General features: G+C 38.5%; 1 protein-coding gene and 1 long non-coding RNA gene across 2 annotated transcripts; both read right to left on the bottom strand.

The window, feature by feature from the left end:
• Positions 1-5,213: 5,213 nt before the first annotated feature.
• LOC105051521 (uncharacterized) lies at positions 5,214-5,618 on the bottom strand. The gene has a single exon (XM_010932009.4). The coding sequence runs from the start codon at positions 5,616-5,618 to the stop codon at positions 5,214-5,216; it is 405 nt and encodes a 134-aa protein (XP_010930311.2).
• A 4,122-nt stretch (positions 5,619-9,740) lies between these two features.
• LOC114914511 (uncharacterized) lies at positions 9,741-11,495 on the bottom strand. Its single transcript, XR_003801807.2, has 2 exons — positions 10,303-11,495; positions 9,741-10,171 (listed from the first exon to the last, which is right to left on the bottom strand). It is a non-coding gene; the product is annotated as an uncharacterized lncRNA (long non-coding RNA).
• Between the last annotated feature and the right edge of the window lie 8,304 nt (positions 11,496-19,799).

Below are 19,799 nucleotides of genomic sequence, written 5' to 3'. Positions count from 1 at the left end.
TTGACCTCATCAAAAAAAAAAAGGTTTAAGAGGTATACTGCCTTTTACTTTGTCAAAGTTTGGTTTAATTGCTTGAGACCAATACATTTTGGTAGTTTAAGGTCACATTCCTGAACTTGGATATCCCCTGCGTCACCTTTAATGGCAATCCAATCAGGTGAGTTCATCTCCTTTACTTCTAGATCTTTATTTCAGAACAGTTTCAAGTCAGCTATCGCCAAGATGGCTATTAAACCAATGGTTGGGGTTGGAATAAGTCATGGTCATATGATGACCATCTCTTGCATGCTTTTGTGCCATGCATGCGTCGTTGGCTGAGGAATATATCCCTCGTCCGGTGGAGTAGGCACCGTTGCGCTAATGGGCTTGTAGCACCTATCCAGGCCTTTAAAGCCACTCAAGGTCAACTAAATCAGTTGGCTATTTTATCCCAGTTGCCATGTGGAAGTCTTGTGATTAGGGATGGCAGCAGATCGGGAATTAATCGAGTCGACCAATATCCATATATATACCCATCCCATCAGAAAAAATCAATGTCCATACTCGCCCCGTACCCATCTTAGGTCAGGCAGGTTGAGCAAAATAGAGATACAGGGATGGGATGGGTTGGATCGGATCGGGTTGGATATATCTAAAATCTCTCTTCTAGTCTTCCGATCAAAAATCTCGAGCCCCTCTGATCTCCAATCAAAAATCCCAAGCCCCTCTAGTCTCCGATCAAAAAAAAGAACAAAAGAAGTGATCAATCTATGTGGGAAAAAGTATTACCTTAATCAGATGGGATGTCATTAGAGGCTTAGAGCGGCCGAATGGGGAAGTTTATACGATGGTGCCTCCCTCAAGCGACAACGATGCCTCCTCCGAGCTAGGACGGTGCCTTCCCCAGTCGATGACACTCGATCCAGCGAAGTAGTGAATGGAACTCTAATTGTTGCCTCCTCTGAGTGAACGGTTCCGAACTCCCAATCCTGCTTCCTCTCCATTACCAGCACTGTCCTCATCCATCACCAAGCTAGAGTAAGCACTCGTCACTTTCTCTTTGCCGTCGGAACCCTCCTTGTCCACCACCAAGGCCCCATTGGGCCACTACTAGGGTTTGGGTGTCGAGGTGGGGGGAGTGGGGACATGCTGAAACTACCGCTAGAGATATAGGGTTGGGATGTCGGGATGGGGGGGAGTGGGGAGCCACTAGGATGCCACTCGACTAGGGTTTGGCCCTTAGGTGTCAAAGTGGAGGGGAGGAGTGGGGACCCCTGGGCCACCGCTCAACTAGGGTTTGACCCTTAGGTGTCAAGGTAGGAGGGGAGTGGGGGCCAGCCGAGCTGTCGCTTAGCTAGGATTTGGCGATTGGGTGTCGGGGTTGGAAAGGGAGCAAGGATAGAATTTGATTTTTATTTAAATAATAGAGAGATATATTATTAATTTATTGGATAAATTATGTTTCTGATGTCTGAACTAAGTTAGATTTTCTTAAATAGTCTATGAACTACAAAAACCTAAACTTTAGTCCTCCAACTATCTAAACTAATTCAATGTTGCCATCGGTGCGATTCCGTTAGTTTTCTCTCATCGAAAGTCTGATATAGGAAAATCTGATATTTATGTGGAGTAACTTTCTCAATCGGTGCTGATGTGGCTTTAAATATTTTAAAAAATGATTCTTATATGAATAAAATGGACAATTAGATGATTTAAACCGTATGAACAGATGTCTTGTGTGATGTTTTCCTACCTATGTCCTAATTTTAGAAGATGCCTCTCTTCTTCTTCTATCAGAATCCCTTCTTCTTCCCCAATTCGAATAAGAGGGTTGATTTTCATCGTGGTTCTACCCCATCGTTCAACAATACTCGTCAAAGTCATACGTTAGTCGTTTCTCTTCTACAGTGTCATCGATCGGGATTTCTTTATTTTCCTTTGGGTTTGGGATAAAGAGAGTCTCTAGAGGGTTATGCATCATCACCAATTAGGACATGCTTCTTTTTGTGGCCTGCAATAGTTGTTGAGATAGGTTTAGAAGGGATTCAGTAGTTTGTGTTGTGTTCTATTTAACAATTAAAGTTATACTCTGTTTCATCTAAAGTGAAGATGATGGGTGCTGTAATTTAGAGTTTATTTGTGATCCTCATTCTTATATGTCAATATTTTAAATAGTCCTCATTCTTCAGGCTCTGTTTGCTAATTGAACTTATGCTCTATGTTCTCTATTAACATGCACATTATGGCATATGTATAATCATCACGAGTAAATTATCAATATTTTAAATGGTCTACATACTTCAGATACCAATCAGATCTTGTTCATAGGTTATTTGTTTTTTGAAGTTCAATGGTTAGTCTTTTTATATGCACATATACATTGTTTGGTAGTAGATTGCTTTCTATTGTGCTTTTGTTAAGATGCATTTTTATATGCATTCATTTAATATGTATCTCTATAGTCCTCACAGTATATATCCTTTTTTTAAATGGTCACTAATTATCTTCAAAAAATATATAATTTAGTTTTTAGAGTATTGGTGGATATGGCTTCTGACATATTTTCTATCACAATTCAGCATGGTGAGAAATTTATATTTAAACCTACCGTAAGATATATTGAAGGGAAAATTTTAATTTTTGACAACATGAATCCTGATAGATTCTCTATTCCAGAGATAGAGAGCATGTTGAGGGATATTGGAATTTCTGATTTCTCTTAATTTTACTATGTCTAGGCAGAAAAAGATTTGAATAATGGATTGAAGTTCATTTTTGGTGATCAAGATGTTTTAGACATGATTTCAGACATTCCTTCAGATGGGATGATATATGTTTATGTGGAATATGGGGATGAAGTTGTAAATGGTCAGTAGGAAGCTATGCTAAAGCCAATGCAACAAGACAAACTGCAATATTGTTCAATTGCCGAGCTGAGCCATTACTCAATTTAAAGTATGTGTCCATTCATTTACATGAAGAACCTGTTAGGGAAGGAAGGATGTTAAGACTGAAGGCAGTCAGGGAGTTGGAGCTGAACAAACTAGAAGTGAGAGTGATAGAAGCATTAATTTGGATGACCCATGTGACACTGATTATGTAGAGAGTGATGATGAGGTGGTAGACTTAAGGCTGAAGAGGCTAAATCTAGGGCTGAAGAGGCTGAAATTAGAGCTAGATTATCTGAACTCAGGGCCGAAGAGGGTAAGATCCAATTGGATGTTTCCTTAGATTATACAGATAGTGATGAATTAGATTCATATAAATCTTCAGATGATGGAAGAGATGATACATTCGATATTTTCAAAGAGAAAACTGATTCGAGCAATGTTCAATTTAAGTTGAGATAAAATTCAAGAGCTTCGCCATCCTAAAAGTAATTACTATAGAGCATGCAATTAATGGGGGCCATAATGTTAGGTTGGTAAAAAATGACAAAGTGAAAATAAGAGCAATATGCCATGACAATTGTAAATAAAAATTAAATACTTTTTTTATACAGGATGGATCAACTTACAGATTAAGTTTTATCATAGTGAGCACACTTGTTGTAGGGAGGTTTGGAATAGAAATATGAAATCAAATTATCTAATCAATAAGTATCTCGATAAATTTAAGGACGAACACTCTTAGAAACCAAGTGAGTTAGTTGTACAAGTTAAACATGATTTGAATGCACAAATATCAAGATCCCAAGTTTATTCGGCAAAAAAGAAAGGCTATAAAAATGATTCATGGGAGTATTGCAGTGCAATATAGAAGACTATCAGATTATGCTGAGGAGATTAGAAGGACAAATGAAGATAGTACAGTAAAAATAATACCTTCAATTGCTTAGTTCACCGAAAAACTTCAAAAGAGAGATTATTATATATTATTTTGAATCTTTTTGGAACTGGGTCATCAGAAGTCCGCAAAACTGGGCATAACTAATATCTTGTTTCAGTTAGTTTTGAGCTTGATAATTACATAACATACAAATTTCGGCATGTCTGTCTCATTAGATCAGGCAATGTAGTTGCACACTAATTGTTCTTTGAAACTAGTGCTGAAATGTGTAGTAATCAAGAAGCTAAACATATTCTCTGATTTGAAGAGATATTCTTCTGTGATTTGTACCAATTGATAGGATGCCCTAAACTTACCTGCGGTAGTGGTTTGGGCTGGGCTGGACTAGGCTTGGGAATACCATGGCCCAGCCTGACTTATTAAGCTAGGCCGTAGCCCCTACCCTCCATGAAGTCCAAGCCCATTAAGGATTTCCTAATGCTAAGCTCAGGCATTCTGCAAACTCTTACAACAAGTTTACTTACTTTTACTTGGTATTATATCCAGGTCAATTAGACGAGGACTTTCTTAACTGGTGCAACCCATAGTTCTTATTGTCTTATCCTACATAAAGATCAAACATTTGGAGCTTGTGATCATAAAGGGGCTTGTGGAAGGGCAAAATAAAGGCATTACAAAGGAATTGGATCATAAATCAACTTCTAAATTACATGAGAAACTCATAGTCTGGAGGCTCAAGAGATGCTCCTAGTCCTGTTATCTTATACAAGGATAGAATATTCGAAGCAAATGATAATTATGTTGGGAGATAGAAAAGATACAAGTCCCACTATCCTCATTAACCTGGATATCAAATATCAATATGTAAAGCTATGATGTCCATCTCCTGTTGTGTATGTAGGCAATAAGCCAGATACAAAAACTAGGGCAATATATTGGAAAGTGATACTTTATTAGGTATGAAGTTAAATTGTTATCCATTCTCATACAAGATAGGGCAACATGTTCCAGGACTATAGTTTATTGCAAAAACTAGGACAATATGTTGGATACTTTATTTCAAAATGAGTTATTGTATCCTGAATAATTTCATGCTTCAGGACATACAGCCTACCAAGTTCCTCCTTTCTTCCTCTGCCTTCTCTGATTGACTGCAGTAGAGCATCCACAAGCACCTGCTATCTTAATTTTGCCTATGCACTTGCACCAAAAGAATCATCTCTTTTTGTGAAAAGAAATAACTTACTATGGAGCTACTAATTCCTGCCTTCAAGTGACAAACTTTTACACTAAAAATATGTAGTGAAATGAAGAATTATCCTTGCATGCAGAATTTATGTAGAGTTCACTTTTGACACTTACATGACAATTACACCAAAAGACCAACTTTTTTCGAACATACCATCATCTCCTTCCTCCATCCATTCCCCATATGATTTCAAACTCTACCTGCCAGCGATGCAAGCGAACACACGATGGCTCCTTACACCAAAATCTTTCCTTAAACGAGGTGGTTTGATGGGCTTCTCCGGCGACAAGGACTCATGAGGGAATTCTTGCACTGAGATATGCCTCTGATGTCTGTTGTTTCCTTCAATGAAGCCTCCAAGCTTCTCTGGTGGAGGTGTCATGAACCGATGGACATGGGTATCGAATTCAGTCATCTCTAATGCTACAATGCCTGATGAGATATGCTTGTTGTTCTTTGGTGGAGGTGTCATGAACATGCGGCCATTGGCATTGAATTCAGAATCGTTGAACAGTGCTGCACCTGAGGAGAGACACTCGTATTGACGTCTGGTTTTCTTTCCCTTGATGGCTCTATAGACCAAGGGGATCAGCCCCTCCATTTTTGTCATGCAAGAAGGGAGAAGGTTGGATAGAGTGGTGCTGAATATTTAGAGTGTGGAGAGAGAGATGCTAAGCTTTTCTTATAGCAAGCTCAAAAACTAGCGGCTTGACTTGTTCAATTGCTTGGATGCCCATTTGAACCTGATACTTTATTGCTGCAGTTAATAGGGATTCAGATTTTTTAGTTGCTTTTATTAGTTGAGTTTGAGAGAAAAGTTTGTTTAAGGAGTAGGTGGTTTGGTGTTGTGAAAGACGTTTCAGTGATGGTGTCAATATCAGCTGGCCAATGAAATTTAATACTAACAACATCGAAGAAATTTGAATTGACATTTGTTACATTTAGAGACTCCATGGCTCATGTTGCTGAAGACTTCAATATTTGGTACACAATTATTTCATAAAAAATAATTACCTAAAACCATGGATGTCTGTCGCTGGAATTGACACCATTTGCCTACAATACTCCTACTTCTCTAGCTGAAGGCATTCTGTGATATTATTCAAGATAATTATGAAACAGAATATCACATGGAAGCATTATGATGATAACCAATTTTCTTTAATTTTCGAAATTATTTATCAATGACACAAAAAAAAAAAAAAAAAAAAAATCTGTCCTCTAAACCTCCCATCTTTTTCTTTTTATATATCTACTGATTTTTGGAGAAGTTCCCAGCCTTGTGGCCTTCTAGAGTGCAACTCCTAATCTACAGATGGATAAGAAATCTACCTTGATTCTAAGTTGGGCATTTCCTCTATTTGAAAATCCATATCACCCTTAGGCATTTGATACTATTATTTGCATCACTCTCTCCATCTTTTCCTATTGTTTTAATGGGAGGTGGGTTGTTATAAGCCAGAAGCTTGTCTGGTGAGCATAAAGGAGAGGCGTGCTTCACTAGTTTTTCTTAGACAACCTAATCCACTGACATATGAGTGGTAGGTGGCAACCATACGTCGTATGCCTCCTCTATAGCCCATATATCTATATCTAATATGATACTGCTTTAGAATAGTTACAAATTAAATGATATCGTGCCTAAATTTCAACAATTTAACCAAGAGGCTATTTTAACATACCACACCCTATATTTTATTGATGTTATACTTAAGACCTCCTTTTCAATGTCAATGTGAATTGTAGTCCTTCTATTTATATTCTATCCCTATAATTAGCCATGGACCACAATTACGTTAACTAGAGGTACACAATGACCATTTTACCTCTGGTTAACCTAAACTAGGTCGAAATCCTGCCCTAGAAGAGGGTAACAGCATCATAAGATTTTGTTAACAAAAGTTGTTTTTGGGTTGGATTTTAAATAATGATAAGGAGAGGTTTTATGTATAATATTGATAAAATATAAGGTGCAATATGCAAACATCTCTTTTGGCCGCCTTAAATATTTTCAACAATGGTGTGATGACAAACTTTGACAACTTCAACGAAGAAGGGGTCATTTTTTTCAGATGTTGGCTGTATTCAATATTTAAGTGTCATAGTCTTTGATCTCATAAAAAATGTCACATTGGCAGTTGGAAGACCATGACAAAAAAGAAAGAGAGGGGGGTTGTATTTGTCTTGGTCTTCTAATTATTCTCCGGACGAATGAGAACATGGCATACCTGATCTTCTCTTACCCTAAAATGATGTAATGGCAATCCACTATTATGTGGATAGATTGTCAACTAATATGTGACAGTGTTGAGGTAATGGAGGTGATAGAAGACTAACAAAATATATTCAGCTTGGATCCACTCTAGGTTGGGTATGGTTCAAAAAGTAACCAACTTCAAAGATGCAAGTAGTGGTTATGGGTTTGACGGGATTTAACCATCCTTTTACCCATTATAAGAACCAATGAAGTAACCTAATTTTTCAAGATTGACCCATAATAAACCCAGGCATAAGTAGGAATGGCAATTTCAGGTGATCCACTGGATATCCAACTCGACCTGATCCGAATGAGATGGGATTAAAACTCCAGATGAATATAGGTTCTAAAAAAAATAATATCCGAAACAAATTCGAATTAGATGCGGATAGGATCAAGTACCGTATGTCATCCTCAAACTTGATCCAATATAATTTTAATCTAAATTTTTCTTTCAAAATTAAAATTATTTTATAATATTTATATGATGAGTTTTCTATCTGATTCGATCCGATCTCTTTTATGTATCCGATCTAACCCAATTCAACCTCTCCTATCTATCCAACCCAATCCATCCAATACTCTATTTAATCCGACCCAAGATGAGCATAGAGTGTAAATGGATATGAGAGTTGTAATTACGAAATGGATACAAATATTAGCAGATCCAATTTATATTCGATCTGTTGCCATCGTAAGCTCAAAATTAAATTAACTCAACTTGCCTAGGAGTGGACAAGAGGCAGAGTCAAATTCACAAACATGACACTTGAAAAAGATCAATAATTGTCTACTAATCAGCATAAAAATCTATTCACTATTTATTTAAATTGATAAATATTATTTTTGTTAAAAAAGAATTATCATTACAGTTTAGACCCTAAACCACACAAGACCAGAGGAGTGCCAACCAGCTGAGATAAGACTAGTTTGGTGGCACTTTTTTTTCCTTGTTGCAACTCTATGGTTCTTTTTACAGAACAAGATAACAAAATCTAAACCAATAGAGGTGCACCAAAAATGAAAATATTTATAGCAGTGGTCACAGGTGGAGTCTGGAATGTGAATAACAAACAAAACCAAGGTGAGGTCTAGAGTCTAGACACAAAAGACTTAAAATACTTGAGCTAATACAGAGAGATGCCTAAGGTAGTACCAATCCTTGGGGATTTTATTGAGACAAATTACATCAGTCACACATTGTTTTTTCGCCGATCTGTCCAGTACCAACAATATTATTCAACCCGTTAGACCTTCTTCTTTTTTTTTTTCAAAGAATAAGGTTTCCCAAAAACTTTTGAACCAGCTTAATATCTGAAGATGTGCCCTGTTTTTGGCAGTGTTTTCGATCCACAGTAAGTGGTTATGTTGCGATGGTCGATGGCTTAGCAGTGAGAGAGTTTCAAGCAATTTTGTCAATCAGCAAAAGAATTATCTAATCTGAACAATGATTACAGTCCTGATTAGTTTTACAAAACATTAAATTTGTCGCTCGTCTAAACTAAATTTAAGATAAAATTTATCACTCTTCTTAGCTGAATTTTCTGAAGTTCAGTTAACTTCGAACTTATTTCGATGCAATCTATGGTTAAATATGCTTTCATGTAACCAATTTGCAGGGGATGTCAGCACAAAAATCTCAAGCAGACTTAAGCTAGTCGAAAGCAGTTTCGAGTCAAAAGTTCAGGATCAAGCCCTACCTATTTCCTCTTCAACAAACATGATCCAGCCTGAAATTTCAAGCCAAGCCTACTAAAGATGATTCTTAGGTGGTTAATTTGAACTTGGTTCCTAATGAAGCCGAGCTTTGTAAAGACCGATTAAAGCCGATAATTAAATTAAGCCGGAACAGGGAGGGGCTTTGTAAAGTCAGTTGAATTGAATTCAGAAGACTGGTAATGAAAACATTCAAGTCAGTAGACTTGAATTCAGAAAGCTGGTAATGAAAACAATGCTACTTTTTGAGAGAAATACATATAATACTACAATAAGGGGTGCTGCTTTGGCAGATGTTCCATCACAAAACCATATGTAGCTCAACTCTTCCCCCCTTCCATTCTTAGAGAGTGTCCTTTACCTCTCCCACTTTTTTTCCTACATACATTTCAAATACCCCTTTTTTTTCGCTTAACAGGGACCAATATATGCACTGATTTTTTTTCTCTGTTCTTCTTACCTTTATCATGTATCTTTCTTAATCACAATTTTATTAAGAAAAGTAAATTTTGTATTATCTTAATTCATAACACAAGCCTCACCCCTTGAAACATCAAATCTTCACTTCTCACACAGTTAATGGATCATTATCATCCATGGGAGCATGTGCCATGCTATTCATGTTATTAGAAGATGATAAATCATGTGATTACAGCATTCAAACAAATACTCTTTTCTAGATACATTACATATGGCACAAGCACAAGCACAAGTATCCATAACATCAGTTCATATCAAAACACTGAGTGATGGATAGATAACTTCATAGTTGTTGCATCAAATCATTGCCAACAAAGTGATATCCACATACAATAGATGGCCACAGAGCATGCATCGATCTAGAAACTTATGCAAGAAAAGTCATGATACATACAGGTAAAAAAGATGGATATGTAAAATTTGCCATGCATGCATGTGATCAAGCGAAACCTCATTGAGATGATTGCTCTTTACTCTCCGCATGAAATTAATTCTAATCCTGAAACTTGGGCTCAAGTTCCACTTTTTCTCAACTTATTTGAGCTTAATCAATGCTATAATCTACATAAAAACATGCCTTACACAAAATTAAGCCCAAGTAGACCAAAACCTACAGGCTTAATGATTTACATCAAGGTCAATTAAAGTTTTTGACAAGTGATTTGAGCCTGACATGAACACGATCCAACCTGCGAAAAGTACTAGACAAAGCAACACAGAGCAGAACACACAAAAATGAATTTAACAATAACATAACAAAAGTTTATAAAAATTTCTTCATCCAAAGGTAAAATTATCAAAAAAACAACACAGAATAGAAAACATGCAATACCCTTGGAGTACTTGCGAATAAACCTTGTAAGTCCACTCAGACTCAACATAAAAGATACTCCTAAAGCAAATAATAGATAAATCAAAATGAAGAGATATGTGCATGTCTTGTGAATGCGTTTGCTGATGGTCATCTAACCATGTCTTCGCACTTCAAATTAAAGTGGGGGAAAGAGGATTTGAAGATGATTAGATGACTATCAGCAAAACACATTCAAAGCTGCATTCTCTTTAGCTTCTGAATGGCCACAGCATGTAAGAAGCTTTAGAGAGAAAGTGATAGGTCACTTATAACGAATTAAATAATGAAAATATTTCAGATGCCTGGTATATTCTTGGAATAATTCGATCAAGCGGTATATTCTAGGAGAATAAACTCCTAATTGATTTTGAGAGTGGAAAGAGATACGGTCAGACTTCTCTTATTTTCATCCAGAAGGCACTCATTCATGACATTAACTGGAGGCAATTATTCTTCCATATGCTCTCAATTATTAGGCAGGCTTTTGTTGTTTGTTGACTTAAATGAAGAAAGCCAACAACCTCAGCAACTTTAAGAGAGGTGGATAAGATTTACACCAGGAGTTGGCAGCAAGGGAAACAGTGTTCAATGGTGGCAGTTCACTTGGCTTGTGAAATCTTTCTGTTATGTTTTTATTTTTAGTTAAGTAGCAACATTTTTTTGGTTTGGATTTGGACTACGATCTTGGAATTGGAAAGATGCCCACATCTAGGAATTCTTTTCTAGAATCATAACTAGAAAATCTAAGACCAATTGGAGATAAGGGTGTTGATAACATCTTTCATTTATAAAGTTATTTTTCCTTGAAGAGAATCTTTGTGACATAACTTCAATGGCAGCGGCAAAAAGAATATGTAAAATATGTCATGCTTATGGAGAAACATCTGCAAAAAAAATTAGACCCAATGTGGATCAGTCTATGGTTCACAGTTGGAAAGGGAATTAAAATTTTATTCTGGCATCATATAGTTAGGTGACAGCCACTAAATATCCATGCTCTTCCACAACCTTTGTGCATCAGCAGTGAATGGAGAGGCAACGGTAGCAGATTACTAGAATCCATCCTCAGAAGTATTGGTCGATAAGCCTTGAACTCCCTATCTAACCCTGCGCTGGAAGTGCTAAGAGAGCAGCAGGCATTCTGCGAAGCATTACCCCTTCAAACCAGCAAGAGAAACCAATGTGGAGATGGACTAAAAGCAAGGCGTACTTTGTTAAATCCTTTATAAATTCAACCAGGAGAGTGTGATGTGTCCTGGTGCTCCAAGCCATTGTAAGGCGTTGCACTAGAAAAACTTGAAATTTTCATATGGCTAGCACTCAGAAACAAGTTAAACACTCCTGGGATTTTAAACTTGAGAAAGGACGGAGTGCACTATTGAACTGTCCTACATGCAAAGCAAGTTCAGAAACCATAGATTGCATCTTGTTGTCATGCCAATATGCATGTTGCTTGTGGGAAATGGTGGCAGGCAGGGGTGCAATCTAGCTGAGCCGGATCGAGTAATTAGAAGCTCGAGCTCAACTCGGCTCAAAATATTCGGATTCAAAACTCGACTCAAGATCAACCGAGCCTTAATATTCCAAGTTTGAGCTCGGCTCGATAAAAAATAGACAAAACTCAAGATCAACTTGACTTGATCGAATATCAACCAAGACATACTCGAGCTCAAAATCAAATTTTAACCTACTAATAATATATATATTAATATATATATTATAAATAAAAATTATATATATATATATATTTGAGTAGGCTTGATTCAGGTGGCCAACAAGACTGTCTTTAAGAACGATGTGGTTGGAGTGGAGAAAAGCAGAATTTTAAGTGCTTACAGCACAGCCTGGGACTCCTTTTATTTTTATTAGCTCTGACTTGGTTGCTTTGGTTGGAACGTAACAGACGGTTTTCTTAGACAGAGATCACCGCCCAGCTGACACCTCACATGGTAGTAGAATACTTTTCTGAGTGGGAAGAGTTATTCCATTACAGGCTTTGTCTCTTCTTTTGAATGACCTAAAAGGAGCAACACTACTGTAATCTAGTTTTAATTCTCCTTGTCATTAGGGACTTTTTCTGTAATTGACTTCATTTAGTTTAATGAAGATAGGAGGAGCTTAGGCCATCCTTTCTCCTGAAAAAAAAAACAATGTTTAGAATGAACTAATTCCATATTACATGTTACATTAAATTTGGTTGGCTAGAAATTTAAATTTTTGACATGCATCCTCTTGAATAAGCGCTTTCCATCAACTTTCATGGTCAGGCCTTGAATGATAGGTTTTCTTTCTTCAACTGTGAGAGAGAGAGCAACAACTGTAAGATACTTGTGCCAACCATGATTATTTCTTTGCTTCTCCACTTTTGAGACTAATGATAATGACACTAGATTTTTAGCTTTTAAGGTATGAATATATGTAAGCCCATGGCATCTAACATGGAGTGGAGAAGTGATGAATGTGGTGTACCCAAGAAGAATAAGCATTTGATGGATGATTATGATTTTATAAATAAAGCCCATGGCATCTAAAATGGACTAGACAATTGATGCACATAGTCTACTCAAGAAGAACGAGCATTTGATGGATGGTTATGATTTTATGAATGCAGGCCCATGGCATCTAAAATGGGTACCAGACAAGTGATGCGCATGCAAGGTCTACTCCAAAAGAATAAGCATTTGATGGATGGTTATGATTTTATCAATTAATTGTTTGCACTTTGCAGTATATTTGATATTATTTTCTTTATTTTAAGTCTCTCTCCCCAGTGGTGAATATAACGAAGGAGGAGAAAAGAAACAAAAAGAGAGGGCTTAGTGTTCTACGGAGATCTCCCAATTTGTTTAGTAATTTCAATTCTTTATGAAAGCTGATACATATTTTTTTTTTAACTAATAAGTTTCAAATGTATCCTTCTCAAATGAACCATTTTCATTTAATGATAAAATGGATAATATAGACCATTTAAAAGGACATGAGAAACCTTCATGTAGCTTGGACATCTCACTGCCATAACTATGTCCAAGCTAAAAATTTGCCAAGGAAATTAAGAAATATCATTTTTGCAAGAACTAGATGCACATGTAGAACAGGTATATGAGATATATTGTATTCACATATAATTTTTTAGATAGGCATAGTGTGAACAAGAAGGATTTCTTCATCACATCCAGCATATGGTCTGGGCCAGGGCGAAAATTATGTGGTTAAGCCTTGAAGTTTTGGAGCCATGAAGATGATGTGATGACATATACTATTTTTCTTAGAAGATGATGTCAGATGCCTTCATGTTATTTTCAGTTTAGCTTCTATTATAATCATTAATAACATATAATTAACCCTTTTTTTTATTGCAATAAGCCACTGCACTTTCATCCATGTTACGCATTCTTGGAAACATCATTCCACTTCCATATGTATTAAAACCAAGAATATTAGTATTCCCAAAAAGAAAATCAATCAAAAAAAGAATACAACATAACAAGTAAATATGTAGCACAGATGTTACAAATTTGAATACAAGCTAAAATTTGGAATCGATTAAAAGGGCCAGGATATCATGTGTCTGGCCTGGTTCAATCCATATTTGGGTGCAGATGTCCCAATATACACAAATTCTTGGACCATATCAATCAACCTCATCTCAGGTTGAAGCAAGCTGGAGCTCCCTTACTAAATCCAATCCATGTTTCTGCCCTAAAAAATTCAGCAAAAACCAATCTAAATCCAGCTTACAATCTGGTGTAAATTTTATAATCAAAATCAACAAGATCCATTCAACCTGCATGTCTTTTGGATCTGATCAAATTTAAATTCCTCTCTCTCTCTCTCTCTCTCAAGGATTTCTTTATCCTTAGTAAATTTGGTCCGGATCCATTCGAGATCAAACTTGAGTTCATCCTTGAATTCAACGTGCCGTTCTTCGATTAAGAACCCTTTGCTAGAGGAAGACAAACATTTAAATTACAGACCTCTCCCATACTTCAAATGGATCCAGCATCCAGCACTAGGCGACATGTCCAAGAGATATTAGGCAGGCCATCACTTAAAATATCTAATTGTCAGTTTGGCTCAGTGATAAGCAACGTGCAGTGTGATGTTTTCCTGGGGTTCTCTTCTTCATTGTTAGACTCTTTGGAGTTGTCTCTAAGGTTACATTTGGTAGCTGACAATCTATTCAAATTGCTAGTAATTTAATATAGTAATCTAGATTACTGCATTTGATATACTTTTTGGATAGTAATTCAAATTACCTTAACAATCCATATTATCCATTGGAGACAATTTGAATTGCCTTAGAGAGGGGTGGTTATCTAGATTACCACTTCTTTGATAATGTTGCAATAAAAATTTTAGATAAAATTATCCTTCAAAAAAATCATACAAAACACATTGCCCAACCCTCCCCCCTAACCCTCCTCCACGTGCGCCCCCGGCCCGCGGCTCCTCCATTTCCCTTTGCCTGCCCGCAACTCCTCCGCCTGTCCCCCACCACCCCCCTCCTCCCCCCTTGGCCCCTCCATGCTCGTCCCCACCACCCCCACGGCTCCACATGCACCCACCCCTTCTCCACTCCCCCGGTGCCCGTGGTTCTCCACATCCCTCGGCCTGCTACTTCTCCATGCCACCACCACATCCACATCACTCCCGTTACTACTCATCAGGAAAAAAGAAGAGCACCAGGGCAAAATTATTGAGGGTGTTTTGAGAATTTAATTTTACATTGAATTTAATTTTATATTATCATTAATCTGATTATCATATCAAATATGTCAATCAAGATTTTCAATAATTTTACTGTAACATTACCTGTGTGTACTATTGTGGCCAATTCGCTATTGTGCCTAGCTCCGGTGAAGAGCAACCTGCAAAAGAAGTCCAATGATCGGAATCGAGTTCGACGGAGACCCTTCGATGCTTAAATCAGTGAAAAATGATGAACAGCAGATAGAATATTTAAAATGGCATAGCATCAGTCCATAAGTGTCTTACCCATACTATTCATTTACCTATCTTTTAGAGACGAGTTGTTGGTAGCCGTTTGTAACGATTTGGCACGTGGGTCCCACTTAATCCAGTATTGTGCGATCGTGGGGTGAGCAGTTGATGCCCAATAACGATCGTGGTATGTAGTCGTTGCGCACTTTATGCGTTGGCGGTTTCTGATATGTGGACTTTATGTCGGTAAGCATGGCGCACCAACTGTATGTCGATGCTATGGATAGTCTGACTGACCATTAGTCGGTAACTCCAATATACCGACTGATTAGTAGTTATGCAATTGATTAAGTCGTTATGTCGTATCTGCCAAAAAAATTGATCGAATGTTATCGATAATCGGTCGGCTTGCCGATTAATAGTCGATTATTTGTCTCCTGACGTCGATAGAAAGTCGGGTGTTAAGACCTGTAGAAGCTATAGTCGAATCGGACTTCATTTGGCGACTTAGCTTCAACGGTCCATCATCTGTCACCAACCCATAATCGAGATGACCGACAATAAGTCGGAATGCTGATATTAAATTGGGGGGAGCAGATTTGATTGCCCCAATAGTTATCCCCACTCTCAAGTCCAAGGTGGCTCGTCACATAACTTGACATGTGGCCTGACACGTTGGACGATGGAAGTTATCACATATCATCTCGTGCCCTGATTCTGTGGTCGATTCTGTAAGTATTAATGATTCTCTCAAAAATTGAAAGATTTTCAATTATTTTATCTTTTCGATGGTCGTGCAGCCATTATTGGGATGTCGATTTGAAAAGACAGTTAGGTGGTCAGATGATTCGATCGATTTGATTTTGACTAGTCGATTGCCGTCACGCATCCATTTGTTACTGGCTCTCAACCATTCACGTAGATAGTGGTGATGTGGCACGATCAGGCGGTAGGTGCATCAAACGTCCGATCAATGATCGGTTTTGATGTTGTCACGTGTCAAAATCCAAGGGAATCTCATTTTGAATGAGTTTATCTTAGCTGTTGAGGGATTCTATATATGTAATGTCGCTTTCTTTTAGATTTTCTGTTGCATTCGGAGAGTTCGAAGGTTCTTCCTGTAGGTGCTGAGGGTTCTATTGAGTTCCAGGAGAAGTCGAGAGCCAGGATTTTCAGGTCTCTCTTTAGCCTTCAGGTTAGACTTCTCCTTTCTCCTTCCCTCGTTTGTTTTTTTCGATTTTCTGCCATTTCTGATGGCTAGTAGCAGTAGAAAGGGTAAAGCTAGGGTAGAAGATGATAGACCTATACGTAGAGCACCCATCCCTCAACCTTCTCAGAGTAGATGACCGACTGGTTCAATTGGCGACTCTCTTCTGGATCCGATGATAGAGGTTTCCTCTCTGACCAAACCTGCTGTCATTCATCTCTGGGAGCAGTACTGCATCCCGGAGTAGTTTCAGTTGTTCGCACCAGGTCTGGATGGTTAGGTGATTTTTCCTCCTTCAGATCAGGTTGCCTTTTATGTTGAGAACCTTCGGGCTGGGCTCCGATTCTCGATTTCAGAGTTCATTCGGAACATTCTTAATTATTACCGACTCTGCCCGGCCCAACTTGCGTGGAATTTCATTTGGCTTCTCATTACTTTTGCTTTGTTATGTCATATGATCCCGACCGAATCCAAACCTTCCCTTTTTCATGCTTTCTTTGTTCTTCGCTCTCATCCAAAGGCTGAAGATTGTTGGTTCTTCAACCCAAAGAAGGGTCTATCTATCATTACCGGTCTCCCATCCTCCAACAATGATTGAAAGATGTAATTTTTCTTTGTTTCCTCTTTTTCACCTTGGAACTTTCCTTCCACTTGGGAGAATCTGAGGACTAGCACAAATGAACATAATCAGATTGATGAGATCAATCTGAAAGACTTTTTCTGACTGAAGGACATGGAAGTCTCCTCGCAATGGGAGCTATTGACGGAGCATTCTCTCTATGATACTGGACTTAGTTCGGTGCTTGCCATAGGTATAACATAGTTGACCTTTCATTTTCATCATCATTTTTTTTATCTGGCTTCAGATTTGTAACTAAGTCATTGTCTTTTATTTGCAGCTATGCGGCGTACAGCTCAACTCGATCTTCGGCAAATGAAGTCCAATAGTTTGCCATCAAGAAGAGGCCTACTACAAGTGCAGGCCCTTCCCAAGCTCTAAAGAAGGGTCGGACCGATACTCCTTTGACAGCAGTGAGCCAGACCGACATTCTGTCGGTAGTCGTCATGGAGGTTCGGATCGAGCCGGTCATCGCACTGTCAGCCCCGATGGTGCTTCTACCATCAGAAATTCCATCATCGAGCAATCAGACGTTAATGACATCACCATCGCTGAACCACCACCGGCCAGAGCCACGCCGATAGGAGTCTCAAGCAACTCCCATGCCCAAACCAGAACCAGTCACCACGGCACTGACATTACTTCGGTACCTTCAACACCCGAATGGATGGCGGCATCAAACGATCAGTTGTCTACTGGAGAGCGAGGGAAGGCACCGGTGACTTCGACTGATGATGGGTCGTCAATGGGCTTCACGGAGCTCTTCGATGTTCGGATTCCAGCCAGTGAGTCGGCTTTGGCGAACCCAAAGTTGGCCAAGCAACTCATTGAGTCTGTACTTTTTTCGACCTACAGAGAGAGCGGGAAGAGTTGGATGGTGTCCGAAATATTTTCGTCCCTCTACCTGATGATCCTCAGTGTAAGTCGATATTTTACTTTCTAATTGTCTTCTCTAATTTGTTTTTCTAACTTGTTTTCTTTTCTTTGCAGTTTGCGCACGACATGTCGGTGCTAGAGAGTGGTTATCGAACGATCATGGACTTCCACTGACTATCGATCGAAAAGGTTGCGCCGCCAATGCTGAAAAAATCCGGCCATCGAGCATCTTCAGGCAGTAACTGAATGGAAGAAGGCAGCGATTGAGTGGGAGAAAGAGCTCTAAGAGGAAATCTCTCACATTAAGATCGAGTTGAGTCAATCAGAGCCGAATTAGAGTCGGCTCAACGGACCGTTGAGTCCTTGGAGTCTCAATTAAGAGCAAGAAGCACTCAATCAACCGGCTCCAGAGAGAACGTGATGGCAGCATCGAGGAGCTGGAGAAGAAACTGGAAGGCATCGAGCCACGAGGAGAGGTTGGCACTGGTCGATGCAAAGTCGGCTTCCACAAAGAGGAAACGAAGTCAGCCCGAGAGGCACTCAGTCGAACATGGGAGCAGGCCATCGATGATTATAAAGTATCTGAGGATTTCAAGAACGAAATCCTTGAGGGTAGCAATGTGGCCTATTGATTGGATATGAAGATGGCAGAGATGCTGTCGAAAAAATTTATTCAAACCTCGACCTGAGCCACATCACCATCCCAGCTGGGGCGGTAGAAGAGGAGCCAACCGATGAGGCAATAGTCCCAACTGAAAAGCTGCACCGACCGTGATAGAGTCTATCCCAGCTGCAGATGATGCCACAACAGAGTCAGTCGGAATAGAATCAACCACAATCGAAGGCTACAAAACTGGAGCTACGATGGCTTCCGACACAGTTGAGGAGGAGGTCATTAGCGATCATAGATTTTCTTTTTATGTCAGGTGATAATCCACTTTTCTTTTGTAACCGGATCTTGGATCCAATTTTGCACTTTTGTTGATGAATAAATAAAAAAATTTTTAGTGTTGAACTCTTTGAATGTGTTGTTCATCGTCATTGCCAATGCGGTCGAACATCTATCGAGCAATTGATTATCAGTCGATATGTCGAATGATGATCGGTAGTCAGTCGAATAGTTTGCCTGCTAGTCGGGTATCAGCCGACTAAGCTTTAGACATAAATTTTTTGAAGTATTCGATATATGGTGACAAGCTAAATATCCTTCAACCGATCAAAGTCGAGTCGGTATATTTTTTGATTCAGTCGGGTCAAATCAGCTTATTCTTCCACTCAACCATGATTGAGTCGGCATGTTGTTCTACTCAGTTGTAGCTGAGTCGGCATATGTAATTATCCAACTGGAGTTGGTATGTAGAATCATCTAACTAAGATTGGGTCGGTACATTTTAGTCGATTGGTTGTCATTCAAATATCATTTTGTAGATAATTGAATATCCAAGAAAAATTAAAATCCAATCATTTCATTTCAGATGTGTTGTATATGTGATAACTTTATTGATAATACATTTTTCAATTATCACATTCCATATTCGAGGAATCATCGTTCCATCGAGAGTCTTTAGTCAGTATGTGCCTGGACGAAGGTTTAGATTATCCGATAGGATCCTTCCTAATTTGGAGATAATTTTTCTTAATCTGAAGGTTTTGAAACTTCTACTTTTCTTAAGACCAAATCTTCTGAATGGAAGACCTTCGGTTTGACCCTCGTATTGTAATATCGGCAACTCTTTGCGTATACGACCATCTAAATTTGAGTTTGCTACTGAGCCTCCAGGAGCAAGTCCAAGTCAGCTCTTTGACATTCGGAGTTATTTGGCTCTGCATACC

This window comes from Elaeis guineensis, chromosome 9 (genome assembly GCF_000442705.2).
Source record: "Elaeis guineensis isolate ETL-2024a chromosome 9, EG11, whole genome shotgun sequence".
NCBI classification, from domain to species: domain Eukaryota; kingdom Viridiplantae; phylum Streptophyta; class Magnoliopsida; order Arecales; family Arecaceae; genus Elaeis; species Elaeis guineensis.
This window is presented reverse-complemented; position numbering and strand designations above follow the sequence as displayed.